Genomic DNA, 27767 nt, shown 5'->3' on the forward strand with positions numbered 1-27767 from the left:
TTATCATTTAAATCTTTGCCTGTATATTTATTTTGTATATATTACGAGATATTTTTATCGATTTACACAGTTTTCGGCGATAGTCCTAAAATCTCCTTATTTTTATGCTGCTATTTTCTATAAAAAAAAAAGCAATAGATCACGCATTATAACAATCGATGTTATGAAAATAAAAATGTTATTTGATGATAAAAGTTCCATATTTATTTCTTTGAACGTAGTTGAACATATGAAGTCATATTTATTTCAAATGACAGCGTATAACAGAAAAGAATGTATATAGACATCAAATCTAAGAATCATCGTACAGGTTATCCCAATCTCGAATGACATTTCATCAATCTGATTGACATTACATTTTCTACCTACACTTCTAGTTACATATCGATGAAATATGTTGTCAAAACGACATTTTTAATAACTCCTTTATTTACTAACTATCACGGTAAGCTTTAATTCCTTTAAACAGAATCGACTTCACGAATTTTCATATTAGTTTTTTAACACGCGTTTCTTGATTTCTATCCGAGAAACTTTTTCTATCAAAATTCCCCACGAATGGCACGATATCTGGTGCCAAAGAATTGGTCATATCCTACCTATTTATTATTGAGATTAATGTTCGCTTGACCATTATATCGAAAAATGGATCCGTTATCATTTTGTACCTTTATTGTATGTAGATTGCGAATTTTTATGCAGATTCGTATTTTCGGGAACATAACCAGAGAAATAAAATCTCCATAAAAAATTGTCTTACCTAACGAATATTATGAAAAGCACTGTAATTTGAATGTTTTATATACTTTTTCGTATCATGCGCATTCCGCGTAATATCGCACTTTCAAAACTTTATGAAGGCATAAAAATCCGCAGTTTAGTTACATTCTTCAAACAAAATATTTATGCTCCTGTGATGTCCTTCCCACATAGAATAAGCTGGTATCGTTCGGTGAAAGAAGTTCGCGATACACTGTGATTGGCTCACGTCTTAACGCGGATTTTTTCCTTCTCCGAAATGCACATTCCGAATTTACCACGTTGATACGTGATTTTCACACAATCAATTGCCCGCCAAATAATCCCTTTGCTCCGGAGATCGAAATAACTCGCTTTGAACGAGACATGTATCTCATGATGCAATGACGCTTTGGCCGAAATACCTTACGCCTACGTTCTTCGACGTTTACAACGGAATATCGTTCGTCATCGGTCACTTTTGGTTATGATAATGCTATTTCTGCTAGTTTGCAAATTGCGAGAACTGAGTTTAAAGTTTATTCAGAAATTTAGTATCATCGCGCGGAGTTAGGACTTAAAAGAATTGAATATTTATTGTTTCCTAAATAGAATTTTTATCGTATTATCGTAAGTTCGTGTCGTTTATACCATCGAGGTATATGTGCGTTGGTTGATTACATTTTTTTGAAAAATAGGGTTAGACACGTGTTCGCAATTGTTAGAGAGGAGAACCCGATATAATCTACATCAACTTTCGTAAAATGAAAAACTGACAGCCTATGTCGGGATATCATCACTAAATTACAAATGTTTATATAAATTCAAATATTTTTATTAACGTAACTAAAGAAATGAAATCTAGACATGGAGATTTATTTCATCGTATATATCATAACTCGTATTGCATTTTAAATATTTTCTATAATTTGCATGTTATCTATCTTTTCGCACATATAGATTGAAATTTTTCATAAACGTATAAACACCTGCAGTCTAGTTACTACTTTTTGAATGTCGAATTTTCTAACAGTCAACGTTTAGTAATTTTCAATAAAATAACACTGAGAATGAATATATTTGTATAAAAAGCTATATTTCTATATCTATAATAATTAAGAAGTATTAGAATTAATTCTTGTTTTCGATTCTTTTATTTGATCATGGAAATTGTCATTCTTCTATCCTTTTCTACCTACATATCTTAAATGATCCAGATTATTATTTTCTTATGTTAGCCATTACATAAGACTAAGAAACTCGGTTAGATCATATATTTTAGACGTTCCACGCAATAATTGCAATAATTCGCTGCACAAAATTCCAGGGAATAATAATTAGAATCTATTTCGCGTATGTACAAAATTCTATTTTACCGAATATAGGAATATAATGTGTTACATATGTATGTTTGGAATTCATTGTTTGCGGTTCGCGTACATAACTTAATAAATATTTTTCTAATTCGTATCCTAACGTTTCTATGCAATTACATTTATATACTATGCTAGTACTTATATAGATTCGTTACACGGTATTTGACTTTGAAGATACATATCCTAGAAGAAACAATGAAACACGGGTAATGAATATAATGATCTAACTGCTCCGACGAAAAAGAAATAACAACGTCGATTACTGAGAATTATATTTTCTAGATTGTCAGAAAGAGATTGTGACAACAGGATACGCATTCCAACTAAATGACCGCGCATATCTACTTATTTACTTACAATTAAACTAAAGGAGGGAAAAAAATGTCGACGTGAACGATGGAGGACAAAATGCGAAGGTTGCGCAGCAGAAAAGCCTCTTTTCAATCGAATGTAATTATCTTGTCTATCGTATAAAAAAGCATACCGAAGGTACCATGGAACGAGTTTCTTCTGTTTTTTACATTCGAAATACGCAGCACCTTGATACACCAAAATTTAAATGCTGCTTTAAATTGATAGGAGGGCGTCGGGTATCTTAGTTGTAAGGGAAGGTCATAGCGAAATTGCCGATCACAGGAAAATTCTCTCTGATGAACTAGACTGTAATTAACAGGAGAAAGCAACAAATGCGTATTATATATTTATAAAAATATAGAGCTGAAAGATTTTGATCATCAATATATGAACTGTATTAGTATTGTCACGTTGCCATTAAACAAACTGACTGAAATTTAGATCTTTCTTATCGCGATTATTTTATTTCGTTATGTTTAAAAGGTTTACGACAATAATATTATAGTTTCTTTACTGTTTTAAATATTATTGTCCTTTTGAACGCTGTTGTCTATTATCACAATAGTAGTTCGAACATTATTACGTCGATAATGTTCATAACACGATATAATATATAAAAACATAGTTGCAAAACATTATTGTAATTGTCATTCGAAAATTGAAATAAACAAGAGTCGCGTAAATACACAGCTGCTAATTATAAAGCTATGGCGTGTTTATTATACGTATAGTATGTCTACTTTAGATAGATACACTTTCATTTCTCTAACTATTGAGAAAATATTTGTTACACATTATTGAATTCGTTTTGAAATACGTAATAAAGTGAAATCAATATTATAATACATAACAAGTCGCGTTAATATTCAAATCATCGGAAATAAGAATTTCAAAAATTCACATACTCCAAACAACTTTTACGTAAAACATTTTTTTCGCTCTTTTAATGGTGTGTATATGTTTAAATTGGACATACTATACTTACATTAGTTACATGTATCGCTAAACCGGACTGTGATATTATTCAGATAATTCAGATGACCAAAGGACGCCCTTTTGTCATAATTATTTCTGATTTGTTTATAATTTACAGCTAATATAGTACATAATATATGTGTTAATCTGCATCTGTTTCTTCTCATATTACTTTTTGCTATCCTTTCCCTATTAATTAGTTGCCTTGATCTTACACTGCTGATAGATGTTTGATAGATCGTTAAATTAGTAACAAAAATTGTATTCAATACGATATCACTAGACTGTGAATGTTTATGCAAATACGTATCTCTATAAACACTACTGAAAACATGGAACTTGAAGATATTTATGACGAGCAGCACATCATTTTCGGTACATTGTACGTACAATATGTTTTTGTGTATTATGTGCGTTCTGTACATTTTTGCATCTTGAAACTTCCCATAAATGCATAAACATCCGTAGTTTACCACTGATAAGTATTATTCTACAATAAATGAAGATAGATAACAATAGACAACTAATAATATAACAAATTTTCCCTAATTCGCATTACCAAAAAGTATTGCAAGAAAACTAATAATAATATCTATTCTAATTCATAATCTATTATATCTGTTTATTTAATCCTTTATATAGCTTAATCCTAATAATCCGACAAAGAAAGGGAGAAAGGCTCCTCAGTAGGAAGGGAGTTGTAGAAATTCCTCTAATAATTTCTAGTACTATATTCATAAATAAGGCGGATTTTCTTAGCGACGAAATGTAATAATCGTCAATTAAACATGTTTCTTATGCTTAATTGAATAAATGTGGCGGAGTTTAATCCTATCAAAACGATGGCGTTGTTGAAACCTGCTTAAAGCAAAAGGATGATAGTTTCTCTTGCCGCAATTCAATTTCATTTCGAAGACAATATCAATCTGCGTACAGTGCTCTAGCTTTCTTCGTAATCGCAGTTGAATCACGAGTTCGATCGTGACGCTGTAAGAGACTTTTGCTCGTAAAAAGTCATGTTAATTTCGACTGTTCGACGAGGAAAATTTGTTCGGAACCGGGTCGCATCTACAGACGCAGCAGGAAGGGAAGAGGAACCAGTCCATGAAGATACCTTTGCAATCGTTGTCAGGGTCGTACGCAAGTAGTCGGTGCCACTTGTACTTTTGTTCGCAACCGCAATCACCAGTACAGCGGTTTGTCTGAGTTTTCCTGCAAGAGGAAAGCTTTTGAAGAAAAGTTCCGATTTCACGTAAAGTCGCATATGAAAACACACTTACGAGCAAACTTCTTGGTGAATGGCCTGCTCGAAATGCTGTGTGTTCACAATGGCACGAATTTTACCAGCGCTGTTGCTAGCCCAATAAGGAGTTACGATTTCCACCTTTGATTCGCATGCATCGATTCTGAAAAATATTTGGCTGTTTAATACTTAACTTTACTACGTTTTTATTTGTCGTGGTAATTTTTTTTCTATCAACAACGATAGTATTAGTATTGTTTTCGTGCTAATATTTCTCATTTGTCCTGTGGCTATAAATAATAGAAAAATGTTACGTAAATATAAATTGTTTGGAGCTTCATTAAAAAGTTATGAGAAAAATGCAAACATAATCATTCCTTGTTGATACTCAATTTTAAAATATCCTCTATTCCCGCCAATGGATACAAGAATGTAGATGGTAAAAAATGTAATTTATCAGTCGACAGTGAGTCAACGTTAATTCTTGGATAAACTTTTTCATATTCCAAGTTCTGCATGCGAAAAGGTGCAGTTGTTGAAGCAAGCTACAAATCTTTTCCTTTTGTCCTGTTCTGTTATAATTTTATAACGAAGCTTAAAACGACCAATTTTTGTATAATATTTATTTCCTGATTATACACGTAGGATATACTGATAAATTTTGGCCAGAAAAGAAGTGGAACTTCCTATAAGTAAAAAACTGCATCGACAGAAGGAGAAAGAAGTTAATTCGAATTATTATCCTATGGAATAGTGGTATCTTGTCATTAGCGATTTTTAGTAGACCTATAAACTCAAGCTCTCAAAGAAAGTACCTGCCACTGTCATTTCGATTCTTTCCAGAAGATTGTCGGGGATTTCTGGTCTTTCTGATATTAGCAAAATATGAGTCACCATCAGCCTCGATTTCCGGATCCAGTTCATCGCGAAAACTAGGTCCACCATCGGGGATATCATGTTTTGTAGCTTCTCTACTTTTTCGTCTCCTACGTGTCCGATGACTGGGCTCTCTTGTCGGAGAACCGTATCCTGAGCTCATTTCGAAGTCACCGTACATTCTCTTCATTAGCGCCTTATTTTCGTCAATAAAACGTTCTATCCGTTCTCTAAAAAGTATTTTATCGTTTTAAATTTCATTATCTTACGAACACCTATTAAAAATTCTTAATGCGAGGAATATGTTGCATGAAACGAAACGTATTGTGTAGAAAATGTGATATAATTCTTCGTAACAAAGTTTAGGATGTAGGAAAACTAGTTGTAAACTAGATCGATGAATATTATTACTTTAAATTGAGACATTGAAAGCATGGACATGAAATAGATGAAGATACATTTTTTCTGAATCTGTGTTTATAGCGTTCATTTATTCCAATAAGCTGTATTAATCGTATAAACATGTAAGAACTCGATTTTTCTGTGTCAAATCCAGATAACATAACGAAATCGGCTGTTGCGCTGGGTATTTTGTGGTCACATTTATTGTAGACAACGAATCAGCTTGTTGAATCGAAGTTAGTCCACTTTTGCTCTCGATGCTTCAATTATAATACGGCTCATTGTCAGCCAAACTTTTTCTTTCAGTTTTGAAGTGGATTCTACAAAAAATTTAATTTTCCTACAGAAAAATCGATAATTAGTAAACAAAGTTGTTTTTGAAGATTTGAAGATATCTATAAAATGTCTTGCTTCTACTATTTCTAATTGTATTGCTAATAATGTTATATGTAATATTATGAACTAATTACGTTAAATACTATTTTCACAGTATCACGTTAAATGTTACTACGAAATATTGAATGTTAAATGTGATGACATATGATATTGCAAACGAGTATGAATCTTCTTTTATTGTACATCCAACTCTAACTATGTCGTTTATGTCATAACAAATACCTATTAGTTACATACTAAATACGTGGCATTGAGGTAATATAATAAGATAATAACGTAAACATAAAATATTACTACGTTGTTGTTACAGGTATTACATTGGATATGTGTTTCCGGCAGTTGGACAGAACAGCTGATGATATTTTTTAATGCATGGTACACCACGTACCAAATCTCCCCTCAATTCGACTCCCAGAGCAACGGAAAGTGCGGTCCAAAGAATCTATAACAAAAATATAATGTGTCTTAAATTCGCAATATTTTATTGTATAATTTGTTGTCAACTATATAAACATCGCAAATCTCGTTATTCGTTGCTACAAATATGGGAATATGGTCAATTATTTCTTGTATACAGTTCACGAGTTTTCATCTTTTACATCTATTATAACTTAAAGTATATTAATTTTTCCATTTATAAAATACATCTCGTAGCAACAAACCTGTGCAACTAAACAGGCACGGCTAGTTCGTAGGTTATTTAATATCGATTAAATTTGTGTTGTATATTTACTTAGTAATTACAGTAAATAAGTATACGGCTCGAGAAAGATTGTTCTAAAAAGTTGCAGCAGTATAATATTAGTCGATATAATAGAAGATGCAATTTCGATATGAACGTAATGACTCGTACGTTACGTGATACGATGCGATTTACTTCGTCGCGAAAGATCTCCAAATAAAATATAAAAAATACTGGGATAGAATATATAAAATTCTTGCAGTTCTCAAAACAAAAATTCAAGACAAGAGAGGAGAAATACTAAATAGTTAGGATATAAACGAGTGATGGAAATATGCGCATAAAGTAATCGACATCAAACAACCACACCTCGTGTGAGTCGAGGGCGTGTTTGACCATTTCGATCGTCGTACATGTTCGCATTGTAGACACGAGCCGAACGAACCACCCTTTGGTTGTTTCTATCTCTATTCAATCAAAGTTCGCACCAAAGAAATGTGAAACGACGTCTTCAATCAGAGAATATTCGTTAACACCTGCATAATAACCGTACGATAGGAGGTTCGACATGTACATATTTTGTAAATTGTATAGTATGTGGCCTACGCGTCCTCGTACTAGATGCTTTGTAGAATAAGGATGGTAAAGATATACGGAAAATACACTTCGGTAATGTCATGGAAACACCTACGACTAACTGCAAGGACGTCTTCATCGAGGAAACAATCATGTCTCGGTGCGACAATTGTTGACTTGAAATAAAATAATCGAAATGCGCATACGAAGATCGCAGGACGAAGATACAGGATCTGATCGAATAAAAGCTGACACTATGCGATTCCTTGTGGATGTGGTATGGTATCTGAATATGGTAAAAATGAAATTTAATATTTAATAATATCTAACTTTATATCTATATCGCTGCACAACGTTTAACTTATACAAAATCAAAATTCTCATTTACTTCTGTGCATTTTGGTGTATTCTGGAGTTTATCTATGGTACACACATGATATATGAGAAAACATTTTAAACTATATTTAAGTTAATTGAACATACAGATATACACACACATACTATATCATTCACAAATATCCGGATATTTTGACCGATATGTGGTAACAATATTTGAATACTTTTAAAAGATATTGATGTGTACACTGTCGTACATGTATGTACATTGATATGTGCATATACGATATATACATCGTGTTCCAAAACAATACCAAAAATTGTATCATCCTACATTATGAATAGAATTAAAGGAACAATGTTATTACATAGAAACTGAAGTTGCGAAAATAGGAATATATCAGCGATACTTGTCAGATCTGTATATTCTAACTATATCTACGCTTTAAATTCATTGAAAGCTTCTATTTTCGTGTTACATTCAAAGGAAAGATACGTGTAGTTGTAAGATTTCGGCTTAAAAATTTTGTTCTTTGTTTATGAAGAAATCTGAGAAAAAAAGAATAGCAGTCAGTTACTTATACTTCCGTTTAAAAGGATGAGAACACTTGTTTAGTATGATGAAAATGGTACTTGAAGTGCATCATGACGAGTAAAGAATGTATCCGATGAAAGTCGTTTCAAGCCTTCAAAAGTAATAGAGAATTTCTTAAAAGCAATATAAAAATGATACGAAACTGATAATTCGCTAATAATTGGAACTCTAAATTACGAATTGCTTCAACATCAATATATCCTCGATTTGAAGTATTCAACTATTTTAAGTATTGTAAATTTTACATGAACGAGCGTACATTCGCGATCAACGCCACGAATGATTATAATTATAGAGTTGCTGATTTGTACCGGAAATCGGGTCCGTTAATGATTATCGTCCTACACTCACGGCTCCGTTGAAGAATCAGTAGGCGTCATTCAGTGACTCGCGTCAGTCTGGAACGTCGTATGTATGAGGAAAGTATGAGCAACGTGATGCATTGCCCGCCAGAAATGAATCACGCCGTGTTTCTACGCCAGTGAATTGCAATCTCTCAGACGAATTGAATTAAAAAATTACGTTACATATGATAAGCAAACAGATAAAATGACACTTATGGTATATATTGATTTATAGCTCTATTATTTCACTGTACTCGTCTCGCAATTTTTTAATGCGTTAGATTAATAGTTAAGTGGTATGTAGATGGTAATTGTCAATATGAAAGTACTTTAATATGAGTTAGGAAATCGAAAAGAAAAAGTTGTATAAATTCAAGTAAATTCTAATGATCTGTTCTTACCGCGATAATACGATAGTACATTCTTAAATTTCTATAATCTTTTGTGATAAATTACTTTCATATAAATATTATTTATTTTATACTTGCGATATTCACAAAACTTACTAATTTTAAATTACCATTTTGTATTATATGCGATTTTGATATGAGTAAATGAAATACATGCTAAGCTCGACTTTCTGTCTAAGGAAGAAATATGATAACATCCATGCGGATGTTTTAATTATTGGATTAAAATAATTTAGTCTACTATACTGAAAAAAATTATGCAACATAGAGATCTGTAATTGCTGAAAGGAGGAAATGAAAGTAAAAGTGATTTGATAAGAAAAAAGTGAAAAAATGTTTTTAGATCTCTACGCCTTTTAATATTTTCTTGTTCACATATAATAGATTTTAAATTGTCTCTATGTATTTTGAATACCATTTGTACGAAACGATGTATGAAATGAAAACCTGCGTAAAGAAAATAATTATTTATTACATTTGTTACTACCAAATAAATGTTTCTTACTAATAAAACTTTACAAAAGAACCCAATTGTTATGTTTGTACATGAATATCTTGTTTTCTATATTCAGAATGCAACGCAAGCAACGAAATAACATAAATTCAACAGAATGAAAATATTGTCAAAGCGAAACTTTTTCCATTAATTTTATTTGTTTACATGTGTGTTTAATATACATGCAATTTATGAATACTCTGTGTGTGTGTCGCAGGGAATACAAAATATTAAAATGTAATAATATTAAATACAATTAGTTGAAAAAAGAAAGAAAATGAATTTTGTATACTTCTAAATGATTTAATTTGCTTCAAGATTTTGCAATATAAATTTATTGGCAATAACTATACGAGTTAACGATAAAAAGGTTGGTTTAATTTAACGTGCGATTATATGTATAATATATAATGCAAATTTGTATTCCTATTAGCTTGTAACATAATATGAAAAAATGCAATTTTTATTAACATTATATTACAAAAGTGCTTTAAATCATTTATTTATCTTAATGAACATGTAATCATGATGAAATCTGAAGATCACATGTTGGTTGCGTAAGGACAGTTATAAAACTGAATGACTTACTCAATTTAATTAAGATATGTTGATTTTATGGCATACTATAATAAAACATTTATTTATTTAATGTACCATCAGTTTCTTAAAAAATTTCCAAACATTACCAATGTTTAGAAAATTCTCTCATATAACGTTGTTTTATTCATGTAGCTGGGTTTTTTGCAAACATTAAGTATAAAATTTAAATATTTATATTTTATATTTGTTCATCACGATACTCTTTGCTCTACGCCAATCTCATGATTCCACTAACAAAACAACAATATCTCTAAATAATAATAAAAATAAGCAAAAATACCTATTACACCCTTTTAATCATTTGTATATTTCACATGTTCGTATGTACACATATTTATACATACAATGTTGAACAAAATTATAAATTTATCACGTATTTGAACTATTCGTTATTTCGTAGGAATGTACGAAATTAACGAGGGATGAATATTGTATTAAATTTAATTTTATATTATTTACGTAAATAATGAATTAGAATGTCTAGTAAAAAATGCTGTTCATTATTTACACAAAAATTATTTGTGAAACGGCAAATGGATTTGTATTGCTCAGTTCTAGAAAACAATGCCATTTTTATAATTATAATTGCAATAAAATAGTTCATAAAGTTTATAAGTTACTACTTAATAACGAATAACCTGTTAAAAAGTTTTCGTTTTCATATTGTTAATAAACTTTACTTTCTCTTTTTAACACGACTGTAATTTGTGTAATTTTTTTAAGTATATTTGAGAGGCCTGAACTAGCTGCCTATCCTGCTTAGGAAAGCAGAGCAGTTAAATGAAAGCTTGAAATGGACAGTTGCCAGTCACATCTCGTAATGTGGATAAATATTGACAACACCCTATTGTCAACCGACTAACGACTAAATAAACAAGATCTGAGCTAATTCAACATTTGAGTTAATCGATTTTACTATTCGGCGCAATCTCACGATTCGTTTTCTACATCGAAAAATACCATCTTTTAAATTGTAAAACAGAAACATTTTCACACATTCGTCGCGTTTAAACAATTCTATCATTTGACTAGACGATCTCTAGCAATTTCTATTAATTATATAGCAAATTTTGTTGCGAGTTAAAAGGAACAAAGGAACAGCAGCGAAGGGAAAAGCAACATAATTCCAACGTGAAAAAAAGACACTACATATTTGCAGTGTTAGTAGAAATTTCTTGCTTTGCGTTGGCGTGAACAAACACATAGGTCGTCACGTAAATACTTGGGTATAGTACATATAAACATACCGCTGCGAACATATCGCCGCGAAATATTCGTCGTTGTCATAGATATGTGTATTTCGCATTAGCCCGAAGGCTGCAGTAAGGTTTCGACAGCATCATAGATCCTATGATCAATTTATGAGGCACTTAAAGTTTAGGAAAAAGGTAAGACAAAGAATTCCGATTAGTCGTACTATAAGGAATATACAAAATGAATATTATTATTTAAAGATTATTTTACTGTTAAGAAAAAACAACACATATGCGTATTTTATGCGTCATTATTATTTAACGCGTTAAATTATATCTGTGTGAAACATTGTTTGCTTAAAAGTTTACTTTAAAGCATCGAAATACATATTTATACGTAGATAGTCTTTCACATATTTTTAGTCTACGTATAAAAAATATGCATATAATAAATTAGTTTATTGTACCGCTTACGAATTTTTGAAAAACGTATAAGGTGACCAATACGCGGAGAAACTTCGCCATCGCGTCTGGTAAGTCTTTCTCTATAAAAAAAAAATTTTATACGATAAATATGAATCGATTCAACTTCATTATCGAGATAAGCAGATATACATCGAAGTACTAATGTATTTAGACAAATTTAAATATTTTTGGTACGATGGTACAAATAAAAAGAAATCCCCACACTTGAGCATATCAAATGTACTCAAGAGTACCACAGTCGTACGCAGTAACGTATTTTCACGTACAGATTTTCCGCAAATGTACGATATATATTAGCAGACATTCGTTTCATGGGATCTCATTTCTTTGAGGACTATCTCACAGGAGTATCTCAAACAGATCTTCTGCAACATTAGCTATCCTTATGCTTAGATAGCGCGTCATTAGAAATACAACATCGTTTATGGACAAACACGATGATCCACCTGACTGTGTTACCAGAGACATAACACTATTGCTCAATGAGACTCTTGCTGATCGATAGATTGGAAGAGTCAGATAGAGATAGACTGTGACACAACCTCCACATTAATTTGACTTATCCTCCTCAGAGTCTTCTCTTTGGAGCTACGAAGTCGAGGACATGTCGAATCGAAAATCTTGATACATGCAAACAGTTAAGAGGAAAGATCGATGAAGCTATTAACGTTAGCAATAATCTCCTGACACTCAATGGACAGGGTTGATAAAAGTACATCTAATTGTTGTACAGAAACACACGAGCTTATTTTAAACAATATGTGCAAATATCACTGCAATGTTGTGCCGTCAACGAGCAATTTCAAATGAATAAATAATAAATGCAAGTTGTTAATCTTAATATAGGTTCATCGGTACTAATTATAATATTTCGTCATTCGAATGAAGACATTTATATTGGACAAGTGGTGAAGCAAATACTAGAAACACGTTCTAAGTTTAATCGCATTGGTCTTGAGTCGATTGAACGATTTCTGTCGTTAACAGAAATCGGTAGCTGTTTGTATTTCGAAATGCTGTCGGACACTAATTTCAATTTCGCTTGCTACTTTGTAAGTCAGGAATACTTCGATATGACAATCTCAATGATAATTTTACTTTATATAAATCACATACGAGGCTAAAAGATAACGCAAAATTGCACAATTGAAGTAGCTGATTTGGTGATTTGGTAAATTATTGGCAACTTTAAGTTACTATAAATGTGAATAGCCGTTCAAAGAAGATACAACAAATTACGCGGCTTTAAATAAAATGAATAATAATAATAAATTACACGCATCTTACTGCCATATTATTTGATGGATAATATAATAACTACGTCTATTCTATATATTTATATATCTATCTATAATATTGTACCTACATACACAACAAATTTGTATAAGTAACAAATTCGTAAATAAAGTCGCACAATTAAATTATAGTCCCGCTTTCGCTAAAAAAGGAAGAAAACATTTAAATAGATACAAGCTACCAGAACCGTATGTAAAAAAGCATTCACTAATGATTAAAAGTAGACCTGAACAATATTTAAGTGAGTAATAGTTGCAAACAAGGAACTTAATTTCGGTGTTAAATTTATCTTCAATAACTACATATCTCACTCATGAATCGCATATCTGAGCTAAATCCGTCAATTTACTTTTATGAAGTGGAATACCTTAATTACGGCGACTGACAAAAACAGCCCGCACGAAGTCGTAAAGTCGTAAAACGACGCAAGAATCACGTGGAACTGTGGAATGAGCGTGGAAGGTTAAACATATTTCTTTTTAACTTTCAGTGATCAGACCGAGGACATCGACCAGAACGCTTCCGAACTGTAATACGATTCTGCGAGTCGTTACATCGTTATGTCGTTATATCGCTACATTTCACAATCGATGATCACGAATCGATTTTAACACGTTTATGCGAAGCAAAAAAACAAGAAAAAAAAAGAAGAAGAAAAGAGACATCGTATTGACATTTATTGCGTGTTATTACGATCAATTATATATCACGAGATTCGAGTGTAATAAACGATCAACTTGTAATTGAGCATTATATTCTCTTAATCTTCTAAGTACTGGATGCATTACAGAATTATTCCACGTACTATGTAGGCTAAATGTTAGTACCTCTGCAAGGCCAAAGCGTAATAGCGGACAGCATAACAGAGAAGCATAAACTTGACGTAAAGGACGATTGTATTAGCTTATACTTCGTTATAAATAATGAGACTGATTATAGAGAATAATATGAAGGAAAAAATGGTCAAAATGCTGTAATGATTTATGGAAACTAGTAAAAGAATGGCTTTGTACACTACAGTGACTTTGTATTTAATCATATTTCATATAATTCCATATTTCGTATGTCATATAAATCGTATTTGATAAATAAGGGGTGAAGTAACATCGATTTTGCAATTACTACGTTCATTAATTTAAGTAAAAGAGACTACTGTTTGAAAATAGCTGAAGATTAATGTTTGTTATAGATAAAAAGCTATTAACTACTAACAGAGCGCGGTTGACGTGGATATAGAGAAATATTTGTATCTTCCGTCATATAAGAGTCATGCTCGATTTTAATTTCGAATAGACTGGAAAAACCGGATTGCCAGCTCGACATTTTTTCCCAATATCCAACAATGGAGATCTGAGATTTATGATTAGATTGTTCCGTTCTATCTCTATACGACAGATATTTGTTTGAGAATCGTTGCTTAGAAAATTTCATTCGCGCACGTAATAACCATTTTTATTAATAATTCCTAATAATCTGAAAACAAAATTTGTTTTCTTCTTATACTATACATTATTCTTAAGAAAGAGTAATGTAACTCGTCTTTTCAGATCGAAATTATATAGACGAAATAGTCTATATCTTTACATAATTAGAAATTTTTAAATAAAATGTTCAATTCTCGATAAAACTATTAGATAATACAACAAGCACTTAATGACGCTTTAGGATGTAACATTAAATTTAGAAATCAGAAAGTTTGTAAATTCAAATTTCATTTACTGCGTCTAGTGTAGTGGTGTTATCTTAGTAATAGTGTTGATCTTATGTAGTAGTTTAAAGTAATTTCATATTAATTTCGTATATAAAAGTTTCAAGCAATTTCACGAGAAAAATAAATTTAACCAAAGGCATGGTAATAGATAACGGAAAATTAGCGTTTGTCTTTCGCAAATAAATATGTGACGATAAATTGGTTTGTCGATTTAAACAAATTAACAAGAAATGGAACGTCGGGTCAAGGGGTTACTGTCTCAATGCCAGTACATCGATTGACCTTAAAGTTGGTATCGGACCAGGGAATTCTTTGCACGGTGCGCAATTTCACAGAAATGTACGACCACACAACTAAGAGGAGATACGTGCAAAACAGCTGGGCAGGTGTAAGCGAAGTACATGCACTCGACCGATCGTACATTTGCGAGATTCTAGGGAAGATATTTGGGGTCATGGGTGCTTCCAAGAAAATGTCACGCCAGTGATATAGACTTTGAATGTTCCTGTAGCCACGGCCGCGTTCGATCACCTTTCAAACGATCTTCGAACACGAGCCACGGTTTTTCAAGTACGAGTCTTGGACTGCGACGTTTTCAAGGAACAAATTGTACAGAGAACTGCCAGCAGAGATCACAGTAAACATTTCTGAATTAATCAACTGCAAACGCTTTGTCGTTATTTAATAAATCCACCGTTTTCCTGATGGGATGATCTTTTCGTCGTGAAGAACGATCTTGAGTTTTAATTATGGATAATCCATTGTTTGAATCGTTTCGTCTAGGTATAATTAAAAGTTCAAGTTGCTTTTGAAACGTTTCGAGTAATAGTTGGTGAGCTGCTGGCGAGCCAGATATTTGGAATTTATGAAAAGCGCGTTAGTCACGAAGGTTGAGACAAACATGCGACCTAATTCTGAGATCGGGATTATCTAACATATTTGTTGAAAGTTGTGTCTAAGCTTGACGAAATCTACTTATATATTCCATACTCGTAATTCGTGCGTGAACAGCTCAGTATACTTTCTACTCACAACGAATTCTTCCGCTCAACAGCCTATGAGTCACACCATACCATTGTCACTCGGCATTCGTAATAATCGCATGAACGAAATGATATTAAAACAGTCGGCGTCTCGTAACGTTTAATGATTATACGTTGTAATATATAATTATATTTTATACGATTTCAACTTGCACAAAGTTACGTATTTATCGATATAGAAAGATATAATTATTGTAAATACATTCTTAATCGTATAAAGAGTAATTAAATACCAATAATCAAAGAACGATAAAGAACACGTTTGAATAACCAATGAAAACTGAAAACTAACTACATCATCGTCATATTTGTGACAAATGCTTTTTGGAAAAGTTGAAAGCAACTGTATACTGTAGTAAGAAAAATGCAGACACGCTTTGTTCTATAAAATTTGGGAAATCAAAATACAAATGAGAATTAAACAATACACGAAAGACGCTGCCTTGTTATTTATTCACGAAATAATATCATTTTCATCATTAACAGGCTTCAGGTATCGAAAGTTATTTGTGCTCCGCATCTATACATATTTCAGTCACATATTTTGGTTTCTACAAAAATAATGATTCGTGTTTTATGCTTTATACTCGAACAATTACATGAAGAATTAGTTTTCTATTCAATTTGGTCTGAGGAAGGATATTTTAAGCTATCCTGGATGAAAAGATCAAAATAATGGATGATTGAAAAAACCAAGCGCGTTTCGTCCAGTACTTGTTACTAATAATCTTATAGGTACTTGTAAAATAAAAATTAGATAATTAAAAATATTAGTAGTATCATATTTAGAGATGTATTTCTAGTCAGTAAGTAATCAATCGTTCATCAGTCAACGATTGTAAAGAATCATACGGTCAAAAAGTATTGTATAATTTAGCTTACTCCACAATAAATTTTTGACTCTTTATAGTTCTTTATTAAAGCACTTTCGGATATGAATTTAATTGAACTCGTTTCATCCATAATACTTGGTACCATATAAACTTGGTGTCAATCCTTTTGGAACTGAATGACTGTATTATAGTTCATAAATTGGACAAATTACTCTATAAATTATATTGTAATATATTACGCTACATAAACACATACGCGTAACGCACATTATCAAAAAATTTGCAGTGCAAAAGAACATGCAGTGTTATGTAAAAGAATATAAGATGACCTGAATTTTTTATAAGGGAAAGATATTTTAAAGTTACGCTACGTTTATCTCTCTTTTAGTCGCTACACATTCTCTGTTCATATTAACTTGAAATACTTTTTCGATAATTTGCTATGAATACTTCAAACACAATGGACTTCGTACACAATTAAATAATATGACATAATGTATGAATTACATTTCGACGATATAATTCGTATTTTTACAGCTGTTTCGATTCAGATTTTCGCTTACACCTTAATTTATCTTTTATCGAAACTTACGTGTATGCAGTTGGTGCATTCGAAATTAAAGAAATTGTTCATCATGTTTCAAAGCTCCGTCTAAAGCTGTAAAATGACATTGTTTCATTAACTGAGGAAAGTTCACGGGGAATTTTAAGGAGCATTTACAAAAAGAAAATTAAGGAGGAGAAAGCCAAATTACACACGACCTCATTAGCGTCATGTCTGTAACGCCGGAGATTTTTTGTAAGAAACTTTTACAGGTGTCAGTAGCAAGACGTCATTCATGTCATCGTAACATATAATACTGTAAATAATTCAACAGAGGTCACACGAATGTTTTGAAAGATTAATTACCGAATGTCCTTATACTTGTTCTACTTGGTAACAGAGTTGCTAAATGAAGGTCTCTCATTCTCCAGAGACGTTTTTAAAGCGTTGCATGCAAAATGATCATATGCATTGATGTTGTTTTCAAACTTACCGGTATCTGTACAAATGTACCATTGTTCAGTTGAGGATACGAATACAGTGGCACTACGGGGACCGAGCCATTCTTTAAAAAGATTGGACCTTGAATGGGTGTGACGTGAGCGTCCCTTGGTATCTCTGGGTCTTTGTCGTCGTAGTAATCGTCGAAGTCGTCATCATAGTCTAAAACAGCGTGAATCGAAGTTTTTGTACCAGGTCCACTTTCACCGTTAACTCTCGTATACCTTTAACAAAATAAACAAAAATTGAAGAACGAAATACTTGGCATTTTCATCGGATTATAATTATGAATTACGATATAAGAAGTAAATTTGAAGTATAATTTTAACACATTAGCGGGTTCGACGAACCTTTCAGAGATTCTTATTATATGTGTGAGAAAAAATATTACGTAAGCGAGAAAAATGATTGAATCGTATACGAAATAAAATACAAGAAAATGTAAAGGTATGAAAAGAAGCGTGAAAATTACAAAAGAATGCAAGCTTAATGCTGGTAAAAAATATTAAAAGGATAGCAGGAACGCGTACTTTCCGCGTTTACCAAGTTGAAAGAAAGGAACGATAAATGACGTCCTTTTATAATAATTGTTATTAAGTTTAACAAAAAATTGTGCTCCATATTTAATAATACATATCTGGAGTAACGTAGGATGAAAGAAGCTATATCGTATGTATGGATCGATGACATAATTGGCTGGACGAGGGAACGACAGTGACGGGCGAGCACACGAGTCAGATATTCGTCAGAAATTCATTAGGAATGCATGGCAAGCAACAAGAAAGCATTCAGCTGATCGTTACATAAATAATTACGAGAGCAATTAAGGTTGCTATACGAAATGCTTTCGCTGATTCGGCAACAAACGATGCTTTAAAACGAAAATATTGGTGTACTCCGCTACATAGCACATTGAGTTTAATTACACATATTGCAATCTAATTAATTAACGGAAAAATATGAAATTCAAAAGAACGGAATTATGCGTCACCGTGTAATATAATCGATTTAATTAATTTTCTTTTAATTACGATTCCCTTAACGTACACCGAAATTTCTACATTTTCGTCAAATTAAAATTCCATCAACCGGCGACCGCGTGTACACCACTTTTTCCCCTTTTTGTTTCGAAATTTAAGAAATCGTTGACTACATACACTCACATCGACAACGAAGAGTGTAGATAATAACTTAATAACGGCAAATTTAAACGAAAAATCACCAAATACGAGAGATTACAATTAAATCGATTAGATGAAATGTATATAATAAAATATTCTGAATCATGCGAAGTTACCCATTAGGTCTATCAGGATAGCTCTCCTGTTCCGGCATTCTCGATGTTCGAAAATTATCTTGATCCCTCTCTACCGAAACTCGTTGCTGTTGTTGTGGCAGCGACGGAGGAGGTCTCATTTGTTGCTGCTGTTGCCGTGGTTGCGTTCTTCGAAAATCTTGATTGTAATTCGCATATCGACTGTCCTGTGTCGATGAAAAAGACGAATCTTCGACGAACGTGTTTGTATTTCTTTGTCGGTTAACGGTTGACTGACGTTGTCTTTGTTGTTGTTGCTGTTGCTGCTGCTGCTGATAAGCAGCGGGCGGTATATACGGTTCGTTTTGGAAAGGTTTTTGGTCGTTAAAATTTGGAGCGGGCGCAGGCGGAAGTACGGCATTCAAACGAAGGTTGTTCACTGTCGACTGTCCTCCGTTTTGTCCACCGAAGAAAAATGGAGTAGGCGTTGCCGACTGATACGGCAAGGTAAAGTTGACCAGTGACATTTTTACTTTTATTCTGCAAACAGACAAAGAAATTCTCTCAATCGTTTTGAAACAGCCTTCCAGCTTTTATTTAATTCGACAGTTTGCTCGGATTCTTTTTATTTCTGTAACATGTTACCGAAACTGAAAATACGATTTAAAGTCGTATACGTATATTATTGTTACTTTTTAGCAGCTGATGTACGAACACTATAATAGGTATTCAATTATATAGAGTGAGCAATATTTCTATAATACTACGATACTATTAAACGTTAAAAGTAATGCACAAATGTGTAGAATTTTCGATAATAAAATTATATAATATTTGTAGAAATCAAATTCGAGAAAGAGGTGTACAAAAATATGATTAAAGTTTCAAGGTTAAAATAATAAAATTATTTATTCAAATGTATATTCAATATATCTTAACTTACCGCAGAATCAGGACGACACTTTAGAAGGAAATACAAAGTCACGTCCTTCGATTGTGAATTTTCAGTTTTACACTTTCAGCTTTGATGATCGTGATTTTGATCGTGTACAAAATCACGTCTCATTACCATAAACTTCATGATCAACCAGAAACGAAAATTTTCCTGATTACTGTTCAGGATCTCAAACGAACTGTACGTTAATTACTTCAGCGATCGATTTCATCGAAATTCAGCTATAATCTTTCTTTAAAAGTGTCGCCTTCGAAAAATTCCTTTAAACACGCTTCAATTTCACTGGCATTTTTAACACTATCCTACGTTTTATAGAATCAGACAACATAGTCGATACTTGAAATGTTAAAATTTTTCTAGATAACGCGATTAAGATTATTCGGCGAAGATTAATGGCTTCTTCCTTCCTCTTTTCTTCTCACGTGATGCTTGTGTTGTCACGAGATCGACCTGAAATGACAAAGAAATATCAATATTTCGCGGATGTATCGCTCACCGAAGCGTAAACCATTATCGAGCGTAAGTCCACAATTTTACATGCAGGGAATAAATAAATATATTGTGTAACATTTCGTTGAAAATACCACGGGTAAACTTACACCGGTGATTTCTACCTTTAAATTATTTAAGGAAAATATAAAGCATAATGGTGAAAAATTGTTTCAAGCGTAAGAAAGATTGAAACACAGGATGATCATTAGCGAAGAGCAAGAAAGTGGAATGGTCATGGAAATCAAGCTGGATGGAAAAATGTAACAGAATGTCATATAGTACCATAATAAATTTGATTTTTATGAAAAATGCCATAAATGTCAATTATGGAAATATGCAGGTTAACGGTACAAAGAATTATTTATTTGCCTTGCTCACGATGCTTCATTAGACATGCAACTTTAACGACAGTGACAAAATTATGCTATAAAAAAAGCTATAAAAATTATATCTTTCAAACAACTTTTTAGAATTAACTCAAAGAAATCGGTTACATACAAATATGTGTATTTTGAACGTACTACAAAGTCATCTTTAATCGATAATAATTAATATCAATAACATTCTTTCGTTGCGTGTGTTAATAATTTGTAAAGAATTAGTAAAGAAGGAGGAATATTTATATATTGATAGAAAATATGCAAGATAGAAATAAAATGATACCTAATAATAGCGATTATTAATGTTTCCTTAGTTGTTGCTATACGACGAAGAAATTTAATATATATACGTATAATATAATATATTATAATTAATAATTATATATAGTAGAAATAGGATATATACTGTTTTCAATAGATATTTTATTACATATAATATTTTATAGATATTATACAATATAATATAATATAATAATATAGTATAATAGATATTTTAATATATCCAAATTTTTAATATATCTAATCATAATTTTCAACTATCGACGTATCACGATCTTAAATTAGGATATATCGTTATAGAAACAACTCAAGGTACTCAAATTACCTGAGGTGGAGATCTATCTAATTAATAGGTTACGCAGCGTTACTCATAATACGACAAGTCTCAAAAAACAATGTAGTCATGGATATTGCGTACAAACCGCGTGCCTTTCTAATTGGCTTGCAATGGACGACATTGTGTTTTTAAGTATCTAGACTTTTAATAGTTTAGACTATTTCTTCGAAGGAAATAGCGTTGCTATAAACGTCATTGCGCGAAGCATTTGAGGAATTTCAGTAATTACAAGTTTAATTCCAAACTATAAATTTCGTAAAGAATACACAAACACACGCGATCTTTTATCCCGTTAATCCAAATATAGAGTAGAATTAGAATATTATTTTAATTTATAATCAATTATATGTAAATTATGGCATGATAAATACATAGATGCTGATCCAGGATAATGTCTGTGTCAGTTCCTATATATATCTTAATAACATTATATATTGAATATAACTTTAGCAAAATATAAAATAGAAATACTATATCATTGGAATAAAAATAATCGCTAATGACCATAGTAGCTGATGCGACTTTAAGTAAAATAAATAATAGCGATGATACTTGTCGAGAAGTAACGTGATGAGACAAATGATATTTATGACGTACAATTAGCAGTATCAATTTATAAAACCTCAATGTTCTAATCTGATAATAATGTGTCATATCACGACATTGGAATTACGCCAATACACTTATCCATAGTAACAAGTCACTTCCATTCCCTTCCATTAATCACGATTTGTGATTCAATGGACAAGAGAGTGAGTATACGCGAAAACAAATCGAAATAAGTCGAAAATATGCGATACGATTTTCTTATGAAACGCCTCGTCTTTGAGAAAATTGAATTTGAGAATTTGTTAAATGTGTACATATATGTAAATTTGGTTAATACCCAACTGCATGTATAAATAATCAATAGATAGAAGATAAATCACATTTTTTCCTTCAAGATCTCGTTTACGAATAAATGAAATTTGATCGTGTCTAGTTAAGAATTAAATCCGTACTTAGTCTCTTTTTTCCTAATTCGATTTTCTCAAAAATGGAGTTTCGAGCAAATTTCTGGTCGTCCACTTCTGCGTGATATACATATTGTGTATATATATTAAACAGTGCCGAGAAAATTTATTTCAAGATAATCGAACGAGTTTCGTGTAATATGGTTAAAAATATGAATATGGATAGGAAATATGTCGTATATTTTAATGTTGACATAGTGCACGCGTAAAGTAATAAGAAAAGAGTTACTACACGTCATTACTTACTAGCGATAAAGAAAATATGTCAATTTTCGACTGAAAATTTCATAAGGGAAACATTAATTATCGAGCAATAAAAGAATGTCATAAAAATTAATTTATTCGTATAATATTTATATCAGGAACTTCAAGTGCATTCACTTTAATTGACTTACTTGACATTTACTTTACTTTCGCGTTGCACGAAATAATGTCATAAAAATTAATTGATATATATATATAATATTTATACGCGGAACTTCAAGTGCATTTACTTCAATCGACTTCCTTGACATTTACTTTATTTTCACGTCACATTTACTTGATCCTATGCGCAGCATCAGTCGCTTTATTTTATTATACGAGACATAAAACCATACTTCGTAAGCAAGATCGTAGGATTTTAAGCTATTCTATTCAAGTTCATGGAAACTTAAAAACACGTTCACCTATTTACTTATGAAAGTATCTCGAACAATTTGTTTTTAACATTCGGAGAACTACGATTGTGTCCTTGATTCTAAGACCCTCGATATTCCAGTTGAACAGACATTCGCTAAAATTATGTCATTGAACGATATCATTGCAAATAACAATTTCCTGCCAACGTTTTTTCTCGCGATAAGTTTTACATAAATCTGATTTCGCTTTACTTACACTTTTTCATTTGAATTGTTTAACGCGTTCTATCTTATAAATTGTGTTTGTTTTTTTTTTTTGTAAAAATGTGTACTTACGTACATATGTTACACCTTTCATTTCACATTATTGTCTTAATAATATTTGTTAGTAATGTATAAATAATGATAAAGATTATATGTATATATTAACTTGTTTGCTATAATAATATATGTAAATAAAATATAAATTATGAGTTATGTTATATTTATAGTTCATTCAAGAAACGTATGTTTATTGCACTTCTTGATATCTATATATAATAAAATCAATTATTTACGAATACATAAATGCTCATATATTGTATATTTATATATACGGTATATAAAAAAGATAAATTTCATTTATATAAGGTAATACAATTTTTTGACGTCATATTTCATTCGTTTATGTAAAACATCTTAACATTAAAATAACCAAATTATACATTATAATGCAAGACACATATATATTACACGTATTAGCACAAAATTAAAAAATTATATTTACCGTACAATTAAAAAAATACATTATTTACCAGATATATATGTATCCGCTAATGTTATATAATACGTTCTTACGAAAAAAAAAAGGAAAAGAAAAATGGCTAAAGACAAAACGTTAAAGCGCGTGTTCATAATTTACAAATGTTACTAACGATGAATTAAAAGAGTAATCGCGGCAAGTAGTAGATGCAATAAACGCACGAACGATAAATCTGAAATATATTTTCAAAGCACGTGTTTTATTTGAAATAATATTAACTAGCCGTGAAAATGGATAAAATGCGATGATAAACTCACGACGTAGCGGACGTTTGTATATCCGTTTAAAAATATATATGTATACTTTAAATGACAGTCAGTGTCGTCTAATATCTTTATGAAAGAAAATTATGCGAACGCGTCGGCGTATGCGTGGCCACGCAATTGTTCATACGAGAATGGGATTCGCGCGCGTGTACCACGTGTCTTCCGAAGATGCCTGTGAGATGCGAAAGCGATAATGACTTCGTTGATTTGCCGGGGAACCGACAAAATTCGACCATAGTCGAACAAGTTTGACCGTCCGTCACTTTCGCTCATCGAATCGCTTTCTTCGAAATCGAGTATGTAAACTGTGCTTTCACCTAAAAATAAATCGCGCTCCCACTGTCCGGTTTGTTAAAACGGATAGCTTTGCTTTCCTTTTCGTTCTTATATACTTGTTAAATTCAACCTATCAGTTTCGTTATCGTCTTCAAGGTACTATTTTCTTTTATTGCGTTAGCGATTAATTAAATAAAAGACACTGGTATGGTACATCCTCTGTTAACGATAGTTTCCGATGTGATTACAAAAATGCTAGTTTCTTCGAGGAGGAATGCTTTTAGGCTGTTGCTAATCTCAAGTATTCGATGATTCAAGAGTATACGAGTTAGCCCGGAACGTGGATTAGAGCCTGTTCACGATGTCTGTAAATATTTCTCATTAACTTGCTTCGTATTAGAAACGAGGGGTTCGCAGGATAAATGTATAAAATACGTATGATAAAATTTATAATTCGTGAGAACTGTGAGTAAAGTTGAACTTTAACTCTTTGTTTCTTCCTGTTGAACTTAAAGTTGAACAGAAACATATGTATGCTCCTAAACGTTAAAATGCAGTACCTTGACATACGTGGCCGTAGAGACATGGAGGTGCGTAAGAAATTTTTCTAAATAAACAGAAATATCGAGCATCGCTTCAAGTATGTCTCGTTTTCACATCGAGCACCTGGAATACCGTTACATCGTGAGGTTAATTCGACGCTAAAAATTACGTTTTCCCAACATATCGATTATTTTATTCGGCACTGTCGAAGAAGCGTTTTAATCGTAACTGGAACATCGACATCACCGAGATATATTGTTACGAAAAATTTGACGGTCAACTTACCGGATTCAGCGATGCGTTTTAGATTGTCGTGGAGCTGGACAAACTTAAAACGGAAACACGGCCAACGCGCATCGAAACAAAAATCTCATCCGTTGCTTTCACTTTTGGTAATCGAGCGATTTTCGGGCGAAAAGCAGAAGCTGAAAGTGAACGAGAGAGAAACGAAAGACGGAAGTACGTAATACGATAAAACGCGACTGATCAACCGGTGGAATCGGGCAGGAAGAAATCCGTGGAAATGCATTCGCAAAGGACGAAACACGTGCTTGCTCGTGCGCGAAACACGAGCAGCTCGTCGAAATCGCCGAGAGGCGTGCGTGACACCGCGCGAAACGCTACGTTGGCGAGCGACAACTGAAAGAGAAGCGTTTTAACTTTAACCAACTCTACACAGAATGGGGATAAAGAGAGGTGTCCCTCGATCATGAAGAGTAGCGCGGCCTGTAAGTTCTCTCTCACTTTCCGCTCCTTGATGTCCCTCTCTTCTGTCTCGTTGCTCCCTACCTTCGATTTCGATCGTTGCTTCACCTTCTCGCAGGAAGATCGTTTAATGGAGCATTTGTTTGTTTTCTTTCTCGTCGTTTTCTATAAATTCGTCGATGTTCAAAAACGATCGCCTTCGTTTTAGTCCGCGCAGTTCAGCCGCATGTACTATATAGGTATTCATATATACTTTGCATATCAACGCTATGTACATTCAAATATCAAATCTAAAAAGCAAAGCAAATTTTCACTCCTTTACTTTTATTTTCTATTCTGTGATACTAATCTTTCGCATCTCATGAAATCACTTTTAGCATTTCGTATGTTTTATATCGACTATATTTTTCTTCCTTTATCTTTTATATTTTATATTTCTAATCAGCAAATTTTACTCTTTACCTTTTCTCTTATCTCTGCCTGCAGATCGTTCATCATTTATTCGTTAAGGATCGAGTTGGATAGAAAGAAAGAAGAAGAGAATTTCTCACGAAAAGAACATTTTCTTACGTATTATCCGCGTTCTTGTTCTTGCAGCATAAATAAAGCATTCGAATCACGGCCGTAAACGCGGCGCGACGAGACGGTTAAACGTAATCGGTCTGTTTAAACTGTTTAAAGGCATCGCTTCCTTTCCCATTGTATATACGTATAACGACTCTTTTACTGGCATCTAATCTCGCAATTCGGTCTCACGGGTTGTTGCGGCTACGCAACACGAGCAAAGACTCACGCCGTTCGACGTTCGGGCGCCAGATGAAGACGAAAAAGAAGAAAGAAAGCCAGAGGGGAAGGAAGGTATCACGAGGTTGAACTGTATAGCAACGAGCAGTTATTACAACCCTATCACGTGTCTACCATCGTTTCAACCGTCTTTTTTCATTCGCGTGTTTCTTCTCTGTCGAGGGACATTTTTATCGCGTTCTCGAGGTGCCTTCTCCTCTCGAATCCTTTAGATGCATCGCGCTCCAGAACCTTTCATTTCTTTGCACGTAGAACGGTATAACTGTATCGGAATCTGCGAGGGGCCCACCTACGTTCACCTTCTGTGTTCCGAGACACTGTACGTATCTATCCACGGATGCTAAATGCTCGTCCCTAGTTTCAAAGAACCACGCGTTCCATTATTTGCGGTTTCTAACTTGAACAGGTAATGCGAATACATGTTCAAGGAAATGTACATATCTTCGGTTTCAGTCGTCTCAAGGCTCTTTCTTTCCATGGTATTTCCGCTCAGTTGCAATGCATACACGTAGCTCGAAAGGGAATTATCAATAATAATTAATGCCGTAAAATCTTCCCTAGAATATATCTTTTTTTCTATTTTTTTGTGAAGCAACGTTTCAATGATCAAATTATTAGCGTTTAAAAATTTGGAATCAGTTCGAATATATTTAAAGTTTATGGAGAAAAAAAAATAACGTAGTTCAGTATTTAGTATAGGCTTTCCGCAAATTAGGTAGTTAATTTCGCATAGTATATTTGGAATTTTTGGCTACATAAAAGAATAAATATGAGAACGGAGCAAATATAAAGTAATAATCGTAATCTATCCTCTTTGCTATAATGGATAGTAATTTAAAATATGTAAAAACTCAAGCATCTATTCGTCTGTTTGTTATTTAAAAACTCAGGTTCACTTTTTATCAAACAAGCAACTAGGAATTTTCAAGCGGTAATTTAATACCTTTGATGGAATTAGGATACCTGCTAACTTCTACAAAATTTTTGGAAAATCTATTGCAATTTTTTCCCAAAAGTGATACACCGAATCCCTT

The 27767-nt window shown here is 32.5% G+C and overlaps 1 protein-coding gene across 1 annotated transcript; it reads right to left on the reverse strand.

The window, feature by feature from the left end:
- Window positions 1–2059: 2059 nt before the first annotated feature.
- Window positions 2060–25901, reverse strand: Spz3 (Spaetzle domain-containing protein 3). The gene is made up of 8 exons (XM_072002808.1): window positions 25510–25901; window positions 20205–20666; window positions 19304–19801; window positions 17999–18230; window positions 6678–6802; window positions 5502–5792; window positions 4724–4849; window positions 2060–4655 (listed from the first exon to the last, which is right to left on the reverse strand). Exons 3-8 carry the CDS (start codon window positions 19786–19788, stop codon window positions 4463–4465), a joined length of 1452 nt encoding a protein of 483 aa, XP_071858909.1. The 5' UTR covers window positions 19789–19801; window positions 20205–20666; window positions 25510–25901; the 3' UTR covers window positions 2060–4462.
- Window positions 25902–27767: the final 1866 nt, after the last annotated feature.

The sequence above is a fragment of the Bombus fervidus genome, chromosome 4 (assembly GCF_041682495.2).
Source record: "Bombus fervidus isolate BK054 chromosome 4, iyBomFerv1, whole genome shotgun sequence".
In the NCBI taxonomy this organism is placed as follows: Eukaryota; Metazoa; Arthropoda; class Insecta; order Hymenoptera; family Apidae; genus Bombus; species Bombus fervidus.